We start from the raw sequence: 20,774 nt of genomic DNA, 5'->3' as shown, positions 1-20,774 counted from the left end.
TTCACTGTACCTCAGTTTCCCCACTGTGAAATGAAAAGCTCTTCAGCCTCCACTTTGCCTGGTCCTTGTGAGGATGCTGGTTTCGAAGGTTCTATGGTACACAGCAGGCATGTGGCTGGGCAACTGTCACCCTGGGTCCATTCTTGTGCCTTGATATACCTCAGAGCCTCGAGGAGAGTTTGGAGTCAGGGAGTGTGTGGGCACTTTGAATTTGGCTCTTGTGATAAGAAAGCATGCCTTGCCTCTGTATCACCATGCCCATGTCCCCTGCCCTTGAACCCAGGCCTATCCTGGGGCTGGCCAAGGCCAATGTCAAGAGCCCTTCTGTTACCTTCTGTGTGTGAAGTTATTTCTGCTGTCAGTCTGTCCCCTGGTTCTCATGGCAGAGGCCACCCTCTGCAGAAGTAGACAGTTGTCTCTGTCGATGACGGAGAGTCTTTCTTCCTCCATCTGTGGACACAGGGACCCCTCAGTAGCACAAGGTTCCTCCAGACATACTTTTCAAAGCCACATGCCATAGGTCCCCCGAGATGTCAGCAGCGGCTAGCTAGCAAGGTGTGCCATAATCCTAGGCACCGGGACAGAAGCAGGTGACCACTACATTGTGGGTTGAAATACACTGGGATGGGGCTGCAGCAGCAAGGAGCTATATAGTATCTTGTGCATTTAAGTCTCCTGTTAAACTGACATGCAGTGGCCATACTAGCAAGGAAATTATCTCAGGAGATATTTATGCTGCTCAGAAGTGTATACTTAATTCCAGAGGGAAGAAAACATTATACCTATAGCCTCCCGCACTCTGTGTGTGTGTGTGTGTGTGTGTGTGTGTGTGTGTGTATGTGTTCACATGCCTCAGCATGCCTGTAGAGGTCAGAGGACATCCTTGGCTGTCCACCTTCATGGTCTATTTTGTTTGAGATAGGCCACACTCCTTGGCCCACAGGCCTCCAGGGATTCTCCTGTCTTTCCTCCCATCTTGCTGTAAAATTCCAGATAGCCCCCAGCAGGAAGCTCTCCCTGAGGCTCATGGTTTAAAGAGTGGTGGGGCCACTCTTTAAAAGCCCTGCTTTTAAACTGGGTGACACGCTGGTTTGCTCAGCTGCTCTTCAGCTGACTCACAGTGTTACTCACTTTCAGTTTGCCTCGGGGGATCACTGCATGCATGACTGTGTGTGGCTCACTCTCACCCATGGCCTACGCTTCAAGAAGTACAAATCTGGAAGTGGCCAAAAAATGAAAAGGAACGATGCTAATTAATAATCTGGAGCTTCACTGTACAAATCACCTTAAAGTTATGTCTGCATCTGTGCCATTATGGGGCAATATCAGGGAAGGTTCTGGTACAGTCAACAGCCAGCTCCATTGGGGCAGGGTCAGTTCATTTGGCCTCTTAGGTGACACCTTGCTTTTGACAAGGCCAAAGAGCTTGTCCAGTCACAGTCCAAGGGCTCTGAGCTGATATCCCCTTGTAAGCTGGGAAAGTGGTTAGTAGAGGAGGCGGCACATACCTTCAGCTTCTTGAACTTTAGGTAGAGGTGGCTGTAAGTCTGGGGTGGGTGGGTGTCCACTAGTGGCTGGGCATTCTGGACCTGCAGCACAGAGTGGGCAGTGAGACTCCTGGGGCAGTTTGAGCAGGTTCTTTGACATCCCCATGAGGACCTTGTACCAAAGATTCCAAAGAGCCCCCAGCAGGAAGCTCTCCCGAGGTTCATGGTTTGACTGGGTTTCAGCAACACTGGGAGGGACCAGCTGACCCTCAGAAGTGAGCCCATGTTCTGTGGTAGGATAGAGGATCACATGGATGCAGAATGAGGTTTGTTGAAGTGGTAACAGCCAGTCGTTTCTGCCCAACACTGTATGGCAAGTACTCTCCTGCAGGCCAGGCCATGTGACTAACTTGCAGGGCTGTGTGAGCCCCAGCAATGTGCTCAGGAAGTACCCTATACCAGGACTGACCACAAAACAACTCCTCCAGAGTTTCTATTAGGGGACGCACAACACAGGGAAAGTGTATCTTTTAAATGGTGGCAGATTATATTCATGAGAGCTACGTGTATTTTTGTTTGCAGTAAAAGGAATCTCTTATGTTCTAGATCCCTGGTGACATCACTGACCCTAGGACCTATCAGCTGATGATCTGCAGGTGACAGAGCTGGGAACCCTGCCAACCAAGGGACACACTCAAAACATGTCTCTAAAATGGCCATTCACAGTAAGGCTGGGGTGGGACTCAGTGTTAGAGCACTTGGCCTGGCAGATACCGCCAACAATAATAACAAAGCAAATTAAACAGAAAAATAAACCAACCAAGTAAATAAAATGACAGCAGAGCCGGTGGTGATGGCACACGCCTTTAATCTCAGCACTCGGGAGGCAGAGGCAGATAGCTGTTGTGGAATATTATTTTAAGGTGTGTTACTTTTGTTTATGTTGCATTTGTTTAACTCTGTGAAGCTGGGTTACTGTGCCTGTCTAAAACACCTGATGGTCTAATAAAGAGCTGAATGGTCAACAGCAAGGCAGGAGAAAGGATAGGCGGGGCTGGCAGGCAGAAAGAAGATATAGGAGGAGAAATGTGGAAGAGAAAGAAGTAGCCAGAGAATGAGGACATCAGGGGTCAGCCACCCAGCTATGCAACCAGCCACAGAACAAGAGTGAAAGTAAGATATATAGGAGTAAGAAAAGGAAAAAGCTCAGAGGCAAATGGTAGACAGGATAATTTAGGTTAAGAAAAGCTGACAGGAAGCAAGCCAAGTTAAGGCCAGGCATTCATTATTAAAAATAAGCCTTCATGTGTGATTTATTTGAGAGCTGGGTGGTAGGCCCCCCAAAAGAGTAAAAAACAAACAATAACAGATCTCTGTGAATTTGAGGCCAGCCTGGTCTACAGAGTGAGTTCCAAGACAGCCAGGGCTACACAGAGAAACCCTGTCTCAACACCTCCTACCCTGCCCACCCCCCAAATGACAACATGTGTATCGGGCAATCTGGAAGTCCACCCTGTAGCTGCAGTGTCGTGAGGGGCTGAGGACTGTTAAACTGAACAGATGGCTAGAAGGTGAGGCATCTCACAGACCCACTCAGGAACTGGAAGTAACCAGGGACAGAAGTCCGAGAGTGATGCTGTCTTTTGTGTAAGAAAGGCAAGACAGAGGTAGGAGGAGATGCTAGGGAACTGTGATCCTTCAGGGCCACAGACATGGAATCCAAGGAATGGGCCCAAGTCAAGGCTATTGGAGATGGGGGAAGGGAGGGAGGGAGGGAGGGGAGAGGCCCCATACGCCATGTTTTGATACCTGGTGACATCAAGACCAAGGTTGGAGAGTAACTGCAGACTATGTTAGCCATGTTTAATCTGCGCTGACTGAGCAGAGCTTCCTTGAACGCCTCTTCGGGATCCAGGTGAAGATGTAATCTGTACTGCTTCTTGGAACACCACTCTAGCTTTACGATACAGCCTGGGTTGACTGAGGTACCTGGACACACGATACGATATGGTGCCTCCTTGTATGTTAAGGACATGAAACACAGATTCCCAAATGTGAAACACAGCACTGAATTTGGAGAGCTGGTATAAGAGACCCCACCGGCAGCTCTACAGTCTAGCAGGCAATGAGTAAGAGGTCTTCAAAGCTTGTTTCTAGGTCTAGGCTCTGGAAAACTGGGTACATCCTTGACCATGGGTCAGTATCATCATTGCTAGTGGCATACAGGTGTCTACAGTGTGTCTCCATCTCCATAATGAGACGGGCATGGCATTCTGTTTTCTTCACTCAGGGCTGTGGGGTTTGCATTAGCTTACAAAGAAACACTAGAAAAACCCAAACTAAGGATTCTATGAAACAAGTACATCATGTCTTTAAAGAGTTCATATCCTGGCAGACATGAAATTAGGAAATTAAATTACTCCAACTGGTATGAAGGCTAAAGGCGATGATTTTGTATTGGGAGGGAGAACAGCTACATTCTTGGGACAATTTAGGAAATGGACCATGAAATACCAACATTCATGTATTTGAAAAACCGTACTGTTAGGAAAGAGAATGTTTTTGTTCTTGGAAACTACACAGTGAGATACTGAGGGATAAAATGTGTACTGTACTCTCTTAAATTGCTTCTGTGTGTGTGTGTGTGTGTGTATGTGAGAGAGAGAGAGAGAGAGAGAGAGAGAGAGAGAGAGAGAGAGAGAGAGGAGAGAGGGAGGGAGTGAGGGAGAGAGGGAGGGAGAGGGAGGGAGAATTAGAGAGTCTACTAGTTATTTTACATGTTTCTAGAACAAAATGCCTGAAAAAATTAAACTTAAGGAAGGAAGGGTTTCTTTTGACCTACAGTAGAGGGTCCAGTCACCATGGTGGAGAAGGGATGGTGACAGGAACTTGAAAAAGCTGGCCACACTGCACTCACAGCTGTAAAGTGCAGGACCTCTGCCCATAGAGTGAATGGTGCTGCCCACATTTAGGGTAGGTCCCCCACCTCAGCTGACCAAATCTGGAAACTCTCTCACAGATCTGCCTGGACATTTGTTTCCATGGTAACTCTAAACCTCATCAAGTTGGCAATCAAGATTAACCACATAGACGTAGAGACGGGGACATGAACGAAGATTTATGAGGGTGTTTTTGTATTATTTCTAAGACAGTTCTCTAAACTTGATGCTATTTTAAAACAAAAAGGTTATTTTTTTGTCCTCCCCACCCCCGTCCCACTCTTCTCCCTGCATACATATGTACCTTCTGTTCTAGTATCTATTTCTGCTCACTATGAATGAACTTTAGTCAGCTCACTATTTTATTTGGTGTTTCAGAATTTATAGAAAGCCAGGCATGGTGGTGCACACCATTACTCTAGTACTCAGAGGGCAGAGGCAGGTTCTAGGCCAGCCTGGTCTACATGGCAAGTTTTGATGCTGGTATTCTCACCAGTCAAACTCCAGAAGATGCAGAGTATCATGTGGGGAGAGATGAAATACATGTATACACATGTGTATGCACGCACATTGACATGGTTTTCTGGCCTCTCATTCATCCATCTACCATTTATCTATCATCTGTTTATTATCATCTATCTACATATAGAGATGAAATTAAGTGTTCATTCATGCTAGGCAAGAGCTCCACCTTGTAGACAAAGCCCCAGCCATCTCTCTGTTTTTATTCAGCCACCAGGATTCGGTGCTGGGGCTCCATCCTAATGGCATTGTCTACAAGTCACTCCCACAGGCTTCACCCCTAAACATCACAGTAGATCAAGTTTCTACCCTCATGATGTATGCCCCTCATAATAGGGCTTAAATTTCAGCAATAAAGCTTTAGGAAACATTAAACCACACCAAACCACAACATACTACATTCCAGAAATAACTGTACAGTAGCCTGTGGAGAAGTTTCTTAGTCTTTATACAATTGTATAATAGTCCTTATGTGTAAAGAACCCTATTTACCCAGCTGCCCATTGAAGAATATTTGAATTGGTTCCAATTTTGCTATTACAAAAAGCTGCAATTAATATCTTTTGCAATTTGTCTTTGTGTATTTGCCAGTATATCTGGAATTGGGATTGCTAGGGTAAAGGATAAACATGTGCGCAATTTTATGAGGTATTGCTCAGTTTCCCCATGGGGCTCTGCCTTTCACACACACACTAGCACAACATGGTGGTGGCCCTGTCCCCAGAGCATTGCCAATGACGTGTGGGCTCCTCACCAACCTCCGAGTTGAGAAACAGTGTTAGAGGGCAAGCTTAATTTGCATTTATTTATTCTTAGTAAAGCTGACCATCTTTTTACAGGCTAAAAGCTATTTGAACTTTGGAAAACTTTTTCCTTATTGCTCATTTATTTTCATTTTTCTTAGTTCTAGAGTTGACTTACATAAAAGCTTTTGTGATATAAATGACAGTTATTTTTTTTTTCTACTTACACTTGCTTTTCTGTTCCTTATTTCTTGGGCCATGCTATATATGTTATTAGTCAAGTTTATCAATTTTTCTTCTTTTTTAAGGGGTTTGAATTATGCTTAATAATTTTTTTCTGCCCTGATTTTATAGAATAAATTTCCCATCTTCTAGTACTTGTGGAATTAATTTTAATTATTTTTATACTTAATCTTTGTATTTGTTATTTAAAGGCAGGATCTCACTATGTAGCTCTGACTGTACTGAAACTTACTATATAGACCAGGCTGGCTCTGAACTCATAGAGATCCTGCTGCCTCTGCCTCCCCAGTGCTGGGATTAGAGGTGTGCACCACCACGCCTGGCTATGTTTTTAGAGACAGGGTCTTACTATGTAGTCAAGGTTCAAGGCTGGCCTTGAACCCTTGATCTTCCCCTCAGCCTCCAGAGTGCTGCTGGATTTGCAGGCATGCGTCATCACACTCTCCTGACTTATATTTAAATCTACAATCCTTTTGGAGTTTCTCTTAGTATAGGGTATGTGGGCTAAAGACTCCAAGCACTGAGAATCCCAATTGAGGCTCCAATCCCAGGAACTGAGTGTAGAAATGGGTCCTCTGGAGGAAGGTGAGCCCAAACAAAGCATGAGGGGTCAGAGTCTGTAACAAGATGGCGGGAGAGCCTTGGTCCTTCCTCTCTGTCACGTGATCTGAGAGAAGGCATACTGTTTGCAACGCATGAAGCCACTCTTACTGAGAACTGAGCCCTGCCAAGAACTTTGACTCTGGGCTCCCAGCCCACAGAACTGTGAGAAATAAATCTCTGATATTAAAACAGTCTAGTCTAGTATTTCCCATGGCAGCCCAGGCTAGGGCAAGAATAGCCCCAGGTTTATCCTTTGTGTGTCAACACCCTCTCACTCAGTACCGCGTTTGTATTGTTTGATACGCTCTTGCTGGGTCCTCAACACTCGTGCCCTCCAGATTTGTATCTTGAAACCTTAACCCCTAAGATGAGGAGGTAGGGTGTTTGGGAGGTGATGAGACTCTGGGGGAGGGCCTCCCTAAATGGGATAAGTGGCCTCAGAGGTCCTAGTGAGAGGGGCACAGTGGGAAGGCACCATCTATAAAAACGGCCCTGACCTGGTACCACAGCTGCAGCGTTTTAACTCAGAACCTCCAGAGCTAGGAACAATAAATCTCTGTTGTTATAGGCAGCGCAAACACACCAAGAGACCGTTGTGGTCTTGACGTGCCCTCAAGTTCATGGGTTGGAAACTTAATCCTCAGTGCAGACAAGGATGGAGCCCTGCGGGCAGGTGTTGCCTCAGAGATGGAGTTGTGCTGCTGTAAAAGGGACTTGTATCAAAGAGTGCCTCTTCTTCACTCCCCATGGATCTACACACACACACACACACACACACACACACACACACACACACACACACACAGAGAGAGAGAGAGAGAGAGAGAGAGAGAGAGAGAGAGAGAAGAGAGAGCACCTTGATTGTGTCTGGGACAATGAGAAGACTACTTCTGTCTGCAGACAGTCTGCAGGGATCCCTCTTCTACGGTCTTCTGATTTTCAGGTGCAATTGAGGCTGGATACACTTTGGTGTATTCACCTTTGGTCTGTGCCTTTGGTCTGTCTCCTGTTTGTGCTCAGCACTGGCACATGCTTAGGCCGAGAGGCCTTGTGTTGGCTTTAGCATTTGATATCATAGCTAAGCCTCCTCCAATCATACTTTCTTTCCAGTATTTTCTGAGTATTCATGCATGGCTACCAGGTAAGCTTGATGATGAATATGTTTAGTCCCAGGAGAAAAATAAAACAGTGGATTTTCCTAAGGATACAAAGCAACTCAAGGGAAAATTCTATATTTGTGTATCAGTATTTATTTTCAAAAGTGTTGTCCAGGTCATCTACTGTGATCTTCCAGAACATTCTGTTGCTCTCTACGCAGGCGTGAGAAGATGTGTAGTCTTCTCTTCCATTCTCCTGTCATTATAGAACTGGAGTCCTGGAACTCCCTAAAGTCACAGGTGTTTTTCTGGTGGCAGCCAGTGAGCCAGCTGGCGATGAGACTCCTGCCTGGCTTCTGATGGCGGCCAGTCACCAGGGGTCTGATTGTGTATTTAGAGGGCTAGAAATTCTGGTCCCAGTCTTTGCCCTCTCTGAGGAGAGCAAGGATGAAGGATAAGCTAGTCCCTGGGGCTCAGCAATTTGATCACCCACGCCTGTGGAAGGAAGCATCATTAAGAACCCAAGGGACAGTCTGTCAGAGGCTTCCATAGACAGATGCCCATGTTGAGGTCCCTGGGGGATGGGGATTCCAATGGGAGTGTAGCACTGTCTAATTATTGTTTTCTGCCTTTTCCATATGATATGATGTGGAGCATCATTCACAGGCTGATTTGTCATTTGTATATGTCATCTGGGAATGTCCATTCAGTCTTAAGCCCAATCTTTAAATTAGATTGTTTTCTCACTTTGTACATTTTGGAAAACATTGCTTATCACATACATGTTTTTCCCTTCTTTCTCCAGGCCGTGGCTTGTCTCTTGTCTCTCCCAACATTGGTTTCCACAGTGCAGAAGCATTTTTAGTATTGATGAAACCCAGTTTGTCTATCGTTTCTTTCATGAACTGTGTCTGTCTTTGGTTTTGTAGACAAAAAAAAAAAAAAAAAAAAAAAAATTCAATCCTAGCACTCAGGAAGCAGAGTGCTTCTGAGTTCAAGGCCAGCCTGGTCTACAGAGTGAATTGCCAGACAGCCGGGGCTACACAGAGAAATCCTGTCTCAAAAAACAAAAAAAATTCCTATTCCCAAGGCCATTGGATTTCCATCTGCTACTGTCTAGAAGTTTTATGGTTTTACATTTTGCATTTATACTTACGATCTTTTTTTTTTTACTTAATATTTGTGAGAGTTCCAAGTTGAGTCTGGGTAATTATTATTTTGCACATAGATGTTCAATCGACTCAATATTATTTATTTTTCTCCATTGCATTGCCTTTGATCCTTGGTTAAATATTACCCAATTACAACTATTGTGTGCTACGTCTTTATTCTAGTCCATTGACCTAGTCGACTGTTCTTTGACTAACACTATCCCGTCCTGATGACTGTAGTCTTAGAGCATGTCTTGAAGACAGGTAGCTCTAGTCCTCCAACTTGATTCTGATTTAGTTGCCTGCCTTCCTTCCTCCCTCCCTCCTTTCTTCCCTCCCTCCTTCCTTCCTCCCTCCCTCCCTCCTTCCCTCCTTCCTTCCCTCCCTCCTTCCTTTCTCCCTCCCTCCCTTCCTCCTTCCTTCTTCTTCCTCTCTCTACTTTCTCTCCCCTGTTGTATAATTGATTATATTAATTGATATTTGAATAATAACTCACTTTTGCATACCTGGGATGAATCCCAGTTGTTTGTGGTATATAATTTTTAATATAATGTTGGGTTCTACTTCTTAAATCTTTGTTAGAGATTTTTGCACCTACATTTCTATTTCTATCCTTAGAAAGAGACTGTAGAGAATGAGTACAATCTCTTCCTTAAATATCTGGAAAAATTCATTAACAAATCCATCTGGTCTCAGAGATTTTCATTTTGGGAGGTTATTAATTGTTGATTCTATATTTTAATAGATATAGGCCTGTTTCAGGATCTCTGGTTTCTGTTGTGTTGGGAATCAAACCCAGTGCCTTGCACATGCCAGACCAGTCTCTACCACTGAGCTACATCCCAGCCTGTGTTCATGGTGTCTGAACTGAAGCTCTCTGTTTTATTTCTGATACTAATAATTTGTGTCCTTTTGTTTTTTTTTCTTAGTTGGCCTGCACAGAGGTCATACATTTTACTGATCTTTTCAGAGAACCAACTTTCAAAGAACCGGGTTTTGTTTATTTTCCTTACTAATTTCCTGACAAGAATCTCACTGTTTTCCATTCCTACATTTATTATTTTTCTACTTCAGGTAACTTTGTGTTTAACTCCCTCCTCCCCACATCTTGTTCTTTGAGACAAGGTCTCACTATGTAACCATTGCTGGCCCAGAACTTGCTATGTTAAACAGGCTGGCCTTGAACTCACAGAGATCCTCTTGCTTCTGCCACCTGAGTGCTAAGATTTAAAGGTGCATGCCACCACACCCAGCCTGTTCTTCTTTTATAGAAATATATGTATCCAGTGCTGTAAGTTTCCCTTTCCATGCTGGTTTTATGGCATCCCACAAATTTTGAGAAGTTGTGTTTTATTCCTACTTAGCTCAAATCATTTAAAACATTTTTCAGGAGGGCTGGCAAAATGGCTCAGTGGATAAGGCACTTGTCACCAGACCTGGTGACCTGAGTTCAATCTCTAGGACCCATGATGGAGAGAGAGAACCAAGTACTGCATGTACCTATGTATGTGCACGCATACATGCACACACATAAAATGGATAAATGGAATGTTTGTGTGCATATTCCTCTTGAGATATCTTCCTTAATCCAAGTGTTAATAAGTATAATGTTTAATTTCTAATGTTTGGAAATTTTCCAGTTACCTTTCTATGATTCATTTCTAGCTCAATTTGATCTAAGAACAAATGTTGTATGACTCCTAATCTGTTAGGCTTACTGAGGTGTGTTTTATGGCCTGGGATATGGTCTATCTTGGTAAATATTTTATATAATCTTGAGAAAAATGTATATTATGTTGCTATTGGGTGAAGTAATCTGTAGATTTCAATCTAATGGATTAATAAGTGAGTTCAAACATTTCCCTACTGATACTCTGTCTGGTGACCTATTTCTGACTGAAGGTATTAAATCTCCCTCTGTGACAGAGTCATGTATTTTTCCTTTTAAAAATCATTGTATATTTAATTGTAGTTGTTTTCATATATCCGTATAATATAATTTGATCATACTCATCCTCCAATATCTTTTGGTTATCTCCCCTCTCAATTCATAATTTTTTCTTGCAGTTCCAATTCTCTTTGTCCCACATAGCTTGACAGGCTACTGTTAGCTGCATACATGTTAAGGATTGTTGTCCTTTTGAAGGGTTAACCCCCATGTGATGATTTTCTCATCCCGAATAACATTCCTTGTTTTGAGGTCTGCTCTGCCTAAGATTAAAAATAGTTACTCTTGTGTCAGGCAGTGGTGGCACACACCTTTAATCCCAACACTTGGTGGCAGAGGCTGGTGGATCTCTGTGAGTTCGAAGCCAGCTTGATCTACAGAGTGAGTTCCAGGACAGACTCCACAGCTACACAGGGAAACCTTGTCTCAGAAAAAAAAATAGTTATTCTTGCTTCCTTTCAATGAGTGTTAACATGGTATATTCTTTTCCATTTATTTTCAATCTATGTATCTTTAGACTAAAGTGGACTTCTTATGATCAACATATATATTGTTAAATATACTTTTGATCTACTTTGATAATTTGCCTTTTTAAAAACATCTATTATTGTGTGTTGGGGGTGTACATGCTATATAACACATGTGTGGGTGTACATGTTGTAACATATATATGAAGGCCAGAGGACAACTTGCAGAAGTTGGTTCTTTCCTTATCATGTGAGTTTCAGATCAAACTTAGGTCATTGGGCTTGGCAGCAAGAATCTTTATCTGAGGAGGCTCTCACAGGTCCCAGTCTCTGTCACTTGATTGGTGCATGTAGACTATAGACATACAAAGTGTTTGTTGCCAGGCGGTGGTGGTGGTGGTGGTGGTGGCGCACGCCTTTAATCCCAGCACTCGGAAGGCAGAGCCAGGTGGATCTCTGTGAGTTCAAGGCCAGCCTGGTCTACAGAGTGAATTCCAGGACAGGCTCCAAAGCTACACAGAGAAACCCTGTCTCAAAAAAACCAAAACCAAACCAAACCAAACCAAAACAACAACAACAAAACCCCCCAAAGTGTTTGTTGATCCAATAGGATTCATATCTACTGTATTTGCTACTATTTTCTACCGATCAACCTTGTCCTTTGCTCCTTTTTTTGTCTTCTACTAGTTTTCTGCATTTTCTCATTTTATTTGAAATTTTAAAATATTAATTTTATCTTATGTGTACAAGTATTTTGTCTGTGTGTATGTGTACTGCATGTGTAGCTGTTGCTTGAGGAGGCCAGAAGAGGGCGCCAGACCCTCTAGAACTGGAGTTACAGGAGGTTGTGAGCCTCCATGTGGGTGCTGGGAGGCCAACCCAAGTCCTCTCTGCAAGAGCAGTCAGTGCTCTTTACCACTGACCAGTCTCTCCAGCCACACCAGTTAAACATTTTAAATACTTTTTTTTCTTTTTTTAACTGTTGTCCATGGAGTCTGCAACATACACTTACAACTATTCCAAGTTCATTTTCAAATAACATTTCCATGAGTCATGGGTAGTGTAGTACCTTACAACAACTAAATCTCCCCTGCTCCCCCTGCTCCTGTATAATTGAAGTATACACACCTTTGTCAGAGGACACATGAGAGTTGGTTCTCTCCTTCCATCATGTAGGTCCCAAGGATCAAATTCAGGTCACCATGGCAGAATGTACTTTATCTGCTGGGACGTCTGTCTAACACCTTAAATGGTTTATTTTTTGTTTTTCTGCGGTTCAAATATGATATGCATGCCTATGTGTAGTTGGAGACATTTATGCTTTATGACATATTCTGGGCTCCTTGGATCTCTGCTGTGGTGTCTGGAAGGGAGGGACATTGTCCCTTATTCCTTCTTATGGATCTTTTCTTTTCTTTCTTCTCCTTTTTGGTATTTTCACTACTGGCACACTACACTTCTGTACTCTACCACTGTGTTTGGATATTCAGGTTTGTTTTCATTTTTTGTTAGGCTTTTGTTCTCTTTGATTTCAGTTTTGAAAGTTGCTATGGTTTGCCTCTGTATTCTTCCATGATTCATGCTGAAGCTTAATCCTCCCCATGGTGGTATTAAGAAATGGAGTCTTTGGGGAAGTGATTAAGTCATGATGTTTCTTTTCTCGTGAATGAAATTAAAACCTTTATAAAACAGTCATCAGAAATCTGCCCCTTCTCTTCTCCCATTAAGGCTGTCATCTCAGAAGGCACTCTTTGCAAACACTAAGTCATCCAGAGCCTTGATGCTGGATGTGTAGCCTCTTGAACTGTAAGAAATAAAGGCCTGCTGTTTATAAGTTGTCGAGTCTGGGGTGTCTTGTTACAGCACAAAAGTAGGTTTTATCAATGTATCCTCCGGTTTGCAGTGGCTTCCATCAGCAGCGTAAGCCCATCAGAGGAAGGGTGCCAGCAGACCAGGAGGGAGAAGGCGCACTTCCAAAAGAAGTGGTGACCAGAAGGATGAGTGCGCTGTCGTGGTGCTTGCTGAAGAGTGGAAGCAGGTTGGGGTGGGCACTCCGGTCCTAAAGTACCCCCTGAGACTCTAGAGCTGTCACTGGTGGCTGGAGGCACAGCGTTCTCTTCTCTCTGTTTTATCAAAGTCTCTGCATTAACAGAGATTCTCATGCTAGCTCTAACTACTTGGAAAGCTGAGCTCTCTACTCTTCACATGGAACACGGGTTGGCTTTTATTCAGACTAGTTGTGCTTGGGGTGGAAGAGAGGGGTCTCTGTTCTTTGCCACACCCCATCATTCTTCTCCCACGTGCTCATGTCTGTCATTATCCAACAGGGCTCTTGGTATCTGGGCCACAGTCACTTTGCCTGTGCTGTTTGTCAACTTGACATAAACCCAGACATACCTAGGAAGAGGAACCTCAACTGAAGGAATACCTACATCAGATTGCCTGTAGGCAGGTCTGTAGAACATTTGCTCGATTAACGATTAATGTGGGAGAGCCTGTCCACTGTGGGCGGTGCCATCCTTGGGCAGGTGGTCTTGAGTTGTATAAAAATCAGGCTGAGTGAGCCATGGGGAGCAAGCCAGTCAGCAGTGTTCCTCTGTGGTCTCTTCTTAAGTTCCTGCCTCGAGTCCCTGTCCTGACTTCCTTTGGTGATGGACAGTGATGTGGAAGTGTAAGCCAAACAAACTCTTTTTTCTCCAAGTCGCTTTGGTCACAGTGTCTTATCACAGCAATAGGAAACTGTGACGGTCTCCCTTCCCTTGTCTTGTGCCTATGGGAACATCCCACTAGCTCCTAGGCTCCGTTGTCTGACCTCCTTAGGTTCTGACCTCCCCACACCCTCAGCTGGCATGGCTTCTCTTCAGAGGTTCTTCCCTCAGTCATTGTGTGCTTCATCCCAATCCCCTTTTCTTCAGCTGTTCCATCAGTTATGCCCAAGACTGGCTCCTGGGCCTTGTGTGACTTCCCTTCCCATCACTTCTTTCCTTCTCAGTGAGACTCATGGTGTGTTCTGTCACATGTTAGTACCTTCACCTTCATGCCAGGCTTGTGGACCCCAGTCTACTTGTTCTGCTAGTGGCCATAGCCATGTCAGGTTCTTCAAAAACCCCAATTGTGGTGGTATTGTGTTCCCCAAAATATTGTGCACCCTAATAAACTTATCTGAGGTCAGAGACAGAACAGCCACTAGATACAAAGGCTAGAAAATGGTGGCACTCACACCTTTAATCCTAGCACTCCAGAGGTAGAAATCCCTCTGGATCTCTGTGAGTTCAAGGCCACATTAGAAATGGCCAGGCATGGTGACACATGCCTTTAATCCCAGAAAGCGAGCCTTTAATCCCAGGGAGTGGTGGTAGAAAGCAGAAAGGTATATAAGGCGTGAGGACCAGAAACTAGAAGCATTTGGCGGTTAAGCATTTGGCTGGTTAAGCTTTTAGGTTTTGAGCAGCACAGTTCAGCTGAGAGCCATTCGGATATGAGGACACAGAGGCTTCCAGTCTGAGGAAACAAGATCAGCTGAGGAATTAGCAAGGTGAGGTAGCTGTGGCTTGTTCTGCATCTGATCTACTAGCGTTAACCCCAATAACTGGCCTCAGGTTTGATTTTATTAATAAGACTCTCTAAGATTCATGCTACACCCAATCATAGGCTTCTGGGACATTTCAAACCTTTGTGTATTTGTGCCATATGCCCCCAAACAACTCAGGGCCCCAGCCTACTGTCCACCTCATTAGGTCTCATTTGCTCATTCAGCCCTCTCCTGCTGCAGCGACCATTTCAAAACAGCTTTGAAGGTATCTAGGGTGTAGAGTTTGGTCACTCACAAAAGCACAGGTGACTGTCTATCTCACGGGGTTTGGGCCAGTTCCTGGGATAAAAAAGAACCAAATGCCCAGAGGGCTGGTCTCAAAGATCACTCAGAGACATAATAGTCACTGACTCTGGCTTCTTAGTGAAAGGTCACTACTAAATGGTTGCTATAGGTTGATAAGATCATAGTGAACAGTCGTGATCAGAGCAGGTGACGCAGATGCCATGGGATGAGCCTGTGCATCCAGCTTGGTGGCCTGAACAAGAAACCAGAAGGCCATGCTACACCTCTTATAGGAGAGAGGAAAGTCTCTAGAGGGGGATGAGGTGTAAGGAAGCTAACTCAGGCCTTTGAAAGAGCTGGGGAGGAGTGCTACTCTACGTGGGGTCTCCTGGGGTCAGTGGGGGCACCAAGTGAGCCTGGCAATGAGTTGACCTCTGAGGGAATCACCTGAAACTTCAGAGGGAAAAAGGGTTGACTATCGATTTGGTACCTGGGGCAGTCATTGAAAATTAGTGAAGGAAATCACCCTATTCCTGGTTTCCAGATCCAAGGACACCCTCCCTCAGGGAGTTCTGGTATAACTAATGGAATGTTGTTAGCAGACGAGCCCAATAGGAAGGCAGGGTTCCTTCATGACATCCCTTTAAAAAAAATATTTATTCATGTATTTTTATGTAATTTGCATGTATACCTGCATGACCGAAGAGAGCATCAGAGAGAAGAGAGGTTCAGATCCCATGACAGATGGTTGTGAGCCACCATGTGGGTGCTGGGAATTGAACCCAGGACCTCTGGAAGAGCAGCCAGTGCTCTTAACTGCTGAGCCATCTCTCCAGCCCCACTCCATGACATTCTTAAGCAACATCCTCATCTTTACCCGAGGAGTAGAAATAATACTTGTCTGTAGTCTTTCCAGGTGCTGGTAGGTTTAGTTTCCTCTGGTACATGGAATGCGGACCAGGAGTGGACACACAGGGCTTCTCCTAAGGTGACTGCAAGTATTTTTAGGGAAACTGAGTATGTTCAGGAACACACCCTGTGCTTGGGGATGGGGTGGTCTTGAGTCTGAGTTTGTGGAGCTCTTGTTCACTGGTGGCACATGATGAGCCCTGTTAACAACTGTCATTCCAGGGCTGGAGAGATGCTTAGCAAGGTTAAGCGCGCTGGCTGCTCTTCCAGAGAATCTGAGTTTGAATCCCAGCACACACAACTGTCTGTAACTTCAATTCCAGGGGATCTAGTGCCTTCTTCTGGCCTCCATAGGCACCAGGCACACACGTGGTGCACACACATACATGAAAGCAAGCATTCATACACATAAAATATTATTTTAATTAAAAAAGAGGAAACTGCCATTCTGGCCATCTGAACCCCTGCCCTACTTCCCTGTTTTCTGCCAGGCACCCCGAAGCCCAGCAGGAGGCTAGCCCATGTCTTCCTACCTTTTTCCTGTGGTCCTGGTAGGTTTTCTCCCAGGCTCTCTGCAGGTCCCTATTAGCCCAAGGGGTGGTCAGCTGGGGGACTCTACGCAGCATCTCAGATCACAAACTTCAGGCTCCCTTCAGAGAGAAGCAGGCTGAGCAGCACAGCCCCAGCAGAGCTGTTTGTGGGGTCATGTGACTGTTGCCATGGCGCCCAGGCCTGGGGAGAGCCCAGTGGTGCCTGTGGAGGCTTTGGAACAATGGGTGAGAGCTGAGAGAAGAATAGACTCTCCTTCCACTCCAGTGGTTGTCTTGGATCCTGATGAGCTCACTGCTTCTGTTTTGAGCAGAGCAAGTCAGCTCCCAGCTCCAGAAGAAAATGTGAAGAAAGAGGCCAGAGGCCATCCGCTTCGCCAGAACTGACTAGAATGGACCAGCCCCTCTTTCACACTGCTGTTCAGACTCTTCCTCATCTGCCACCTGCCATTCTTTCCATTTCTTTCCTTTCTTAATCTTTGCATTTCTTTGGGAGAGAAACACTTTCGGTCCTGTCTTTTAATCATTTATAACAATTTGGATAACTCCAGCTTAGATAGCAGATTTCCTTTCTTTCTTTTTTTCTTTTTTCTGTCTACGGCCCTACCACTCCGAACTTGCCCGATCTCATCTTTTTGTTCTTCAGTTGACTTGAGGCTAGGTTATACAAAGTGATCATTTTAAACTATTGTTTTTAAAGTTCCTTTTTTATTACGCATAGTTAATACCAACAGGAGCATGTGTGTGCCATGGCATTCCTGCAGAGTTCAGAGGATAACTGGTGGTATTTGGTTCTTTCCTTCCACTACGTGGGTCTCGGGGATCAGATTCTGGCACCAGGCTTGGCAACAAGTACCTTTGTCTGTTGAGCCGTCTTGCAGGCCCGAAGTTGTTATTTTTTATTTGTGTTGGACTAGCTTTCCTCAGCAATCCAAAAGAGTGTCAAAAAGAATGGCAATGTCGTTTTTATTTCAGAATTCTGGCCTTTGTAACGTTTGATACCCGGAACTTGGAGTACAGAATTGGTAGATGCCACTCTCTGTTCAACTCTGGTTAAATGAAGGCTAGAATGGACGGACACACAGTAACACGATTCAGGGGCTGCCAGTCTGCACAAACTTTAGCCGAGCTTGAGGCCGACTTAGGATATGAGGTGTGAAGGAAGCCAAAGCATGGCCGGCTCCTGACGTGCTGTGGACAACCGGCCGCAGACTCACAGGTCCTTGTCATGAGAAGTTCAGTTCAGGAAAAGGCAGGGGCACTTCTGTGGCCTTTGGCAGGAGGATATTTCCGGGTCGGTGACACCTATTTGCTGGGCCTCTGGAAGGCCTGGGCCCCTTGAACACAGGGTCCTGTTCCTGGCAGCTCTGTTGCATCTCACTACACAAGCCTCCTCAAGAAAACTCTCCTGGATGTGTTCCACCCTTCTCTGAGCGTGTTCTTAAAGAGCTGACCTAGAAGAGAGGGACGTGATGTGCACATGTGATTTGGATGGTTATCTTGCTGCCAGTGGGACCTGGAGTGCAATGTGGCAGGAGACGTGTGACCTGGGCCTGCTGGGAAAGATGTGTGACCTGGGCCTGCTGGGAAGGGTGTCCAGCTACCATCAGAGCAAGCGTAAAACTGTCCTGTCTAAGGTACAACCCCGAACCAGCCCAGAGTCACTGTGGAAAAGCAGACTTGAGCAGATGGGAGGGAAGCGGTGGTTGTTTGGGAGACGAGTTCTCACTACGAGCCATGGCTGGCCTGGAACTCATAGGTAGACCAGGCTAGTCTGGAACTCAGAGAGATCCCCCTGCCTTTGCCTTCCAAGTGCCGGAATTAAAGATATGTGCCGCTACACTGGGCAACTGTGATTCTGTGTCTTAACCACATTGGTATGGCTAATTCTTAAAAAACGATTTGATGAACACATTCTCTGTCACACCACTTACAATCAGCCCTGCTCCCAGACACCTATCTGTCCCTGAGCTTAGGTCATTCAAGTGACATCCAAGTTGTCCCTGTACCCTGTCATAGGGCAGACTTTCTCACAAAGCAGACTTCTTCAGCGTCTGCTCTGCCAACCTGGTTCCCAGTTTCTGGTCACGGCCACAGGTGCCTCTGTGGAGCATCCCCAGCTCTCTTGGCTCTGGAAATCCCAGAACATCTACAGAGTAGAACCCATATAGAGAAAGCACCAGACTGTGTTAAGGCCCCAAAGGATCCGGAAAAGGTATCTTAGCGAGGATTCCCTCCTCCTCCATCATCCAAACCAGGCCAAGTAGGAGAGTGGATTCGAACCAAGTTCGCTTTTGCTGAAAAGCAGTACACGTCTGACAACTTGAGCTGTTTTGTCAAGAGCTCACAGGCCATGGTGTGAGGAAGCCATGGCCCCAAGTTGTGCTCTGTATCCATGCTGTTTGCAATGTCTCCCTGCCGTGGGGTCTTCACCCCAATTCCTTTTATTATCTGGCTATAGAACATGGAAGACTTGTAGCACTGAACAACAGCAGCATTTCTGGTATTTTTAAAGCCGCCCCCGCCACAACACACACACTTGCCCTTTAGTCACGGATCTCATCTGCAGGGGAGGGTGTCTCCTGGATGGGGAGTGTAGCTGAACAGGGTATCTTTACAGAGCAGCCAGTTCCTCAAGGAGAAGCAAGACTATTGCTACTGCTTGGACTCTAGAAGCCCTGGGGGGGGGGAAGGGGGGGCGGGCGGTGAGCTGCTGGGTGAGGAGCCACATTGGCACCTAGGGTGAGGCCTGGTGCCGTCTCAACAGCCTGGCAGGGAGGCTCTGCAGGGGGCCGCAGGCTAAACAGGATGTGTGTGCTTCTGAGGCAAGGGCTGAGTCTGGGAACCCTTCCAGAAAGCTCTTCAGCACCCCAGGGAGGGCACAAGGCCCCAGCCTCTTAGCACTACTGTCCCTGGTTGCCATGTAAATGTGGATGCAATTGTAAAATAAATAAACCTTTTTTTCCACCGTCAACATAAGGAAGTAGTTCCTAAGTATTTTTGGCAGCATGTCCTTCCCCTCGAGAGAAAGGAGAAAACCCAGCAGAGGATGGAGTAACCCCCTTTCTTCCAACTGACAGGAAAGTCAAAAACTCAGAAAGAAAGAGAAATCTGATGGATGAGGAAGTACTTCAGCCTTCTAGAGGAGTGGCGTCCGGGAAGAGAAGTTGGTGCTGTGGTTCCCAGGTAGAGATGTCCCAGGAACAGGGGAGGATTTTCCCAGGGACACAGACGCAGTGTTATCTCTCGGGTGGCAATAGTCACAGGATGGCTCTGTCTCTGGTGGCAAATGCCACTGTAATCACTTTATGTCCTAGAGGGAACCACCACTGTAAAGTGACTCTGTTGCACCTTTTCAGAAGCTGGGAGGAAGCTGTGTGTCCCAGGCTGGTGACATGGGTAACCTTCTGCTCAATTTCAGCATTCTAATTCCTCAGTTGGGCCCATCTTAAAATACCTCAGGCTACACCAAGCCTTCCTCCACTCCTCTCCTCTCCCTCCTCCTGGAACTGCCCCTTTAGAATTCTATTAAATGAGAAGAGAGAGCCACGATGTGCTCCAGTTAGGAGATGAGCTGAGTGACATTCTCCGCTCTGGCCCTGCGCTGGTCCTTTCTCATGAGGATACTTACCGACTAACTGGCATAATTCTAACCAAGGCAAGCAGAAAACTCTCTAGTGCTGGATTTCTTTTTCTTTTCTTTGTTATGTGTGTGAATGTTATGTGCATGTATGTATACATACCATGTGCACACAGGGTATCTGCGGAGGGCAGAACTCACAGCATCCCCGGAACAGGAGTTACAGGTTCTTATTTTTGTTTCTGAGCTAGGATCTCACTGTGTAGTTCTGGCTGGCCTGGAACTTCATATGTAAACCAGGCTGGCTTTAAACTCACAGAGACCCTCCTGCCTCTGCCTCCCAAGTGCTGGGATTAAAGACGTATTTCACCATGCCTGGTCAGAAGTGCTCTTAACAACTAAACTATCTTTCCAGTCCCAATCCTGGGTTTCTTAATCTCAACATTATCAACATCTTGGAGCCAAGTGATGCTTGTGTGTGGAGTGCCCTGAAATGTGTAGGATATGTGGTATTGCCTCTCCAGCCCACCATTCTATGCAGGTATAATCCCTCTCTGTGAGTGTGAAGCCAAATTGTGTGGGAGAGGGACGGAGTGGTCTCCCAGTCTAGTGGTGACGAGCCTGTCTGGGGTGACTAGCTAACACCAGGCTGCAAGTAGATTTCCTTGTGGGGACTCCGTGTGCCTGCAGGGGAGGCCAGGAGACATGGCAACAGCATCA

At 45.6% G+C, this 20,774-nt stretch overlaps 1 protein-coding gene across 1 annotated transcript; it reads right to left on the bottom strand.

The window, feature by feature from the left end:
• Positions 1–327: 327 nt before the first annotated feature.
• Cfap97d2 (CFAP97 domain containing 2) lies at positions 328–16,618 on the bottom strand. The gene is made up of 3 exons (XM_059244195.1): positions 16,460–16,618; positions 1,509–1,589; positions 328–450 (listed from the first exon to the last, which is right to left on the bottom strand). Exons 1-3 carry the CDS (start codon positions 16,550–16,552, stop codon positions 328–330), a joined length of 297 nt encoding a protein of 98 aa, XP_059100178.1. The 5' UTR covers positions 16,553–16,618.
• Between the last annotated feature and the right edge of the window lie 4,156 nt (positions 16,619–20,774).

Source organism: Peromyscus eremicus, chromosome 17 (genome assembly GCF_949786415.1).
Source record: "Peromyscus eremicus chromosome 17, PerEre_H2_v1, whole genome shotgun sequence".
In the NCBI taxonomy this organism is placed as follows: Eukaryota; Metazoa; Chordata; class Mammalia; order Rodentia; family Cricetidae; genus Peromyscus; species Peromyscus eremicus.
Note: the sequence above shows the minus strand (reverse complement) of the source record. Positions and strands in the feature narration are given on the sequence as shown.

What these genes read in the sequence shown, in the direction of transcription:
- Cfap97d2 (XM_059244195.1), bottom strand. Translation starts at nt 16,552, where the DNA reads ATGCTGCGTAGAGTCCCCCAGCTGACCACCCCTTGGGCTAATAGGGAC. An exon ending in ACCAGGACCACAGGAAAAAG is followed by an intron (nt 1,590 to 16,459) that starts GTAGGAAGACAT and finishes TCTGTGCTGCAG; the next exon opens with GTCCAGAATGCCCAGCCACT. An exon ending in TAAAGTTCAAGAAGCTGAAG is followed by an intron (nt 451 to 1,508) that starts GTATGTGCCGCC and finishes CTGTGTCCACAG; the next exon opens with ATGGAGGAAGAAAGACTCTC.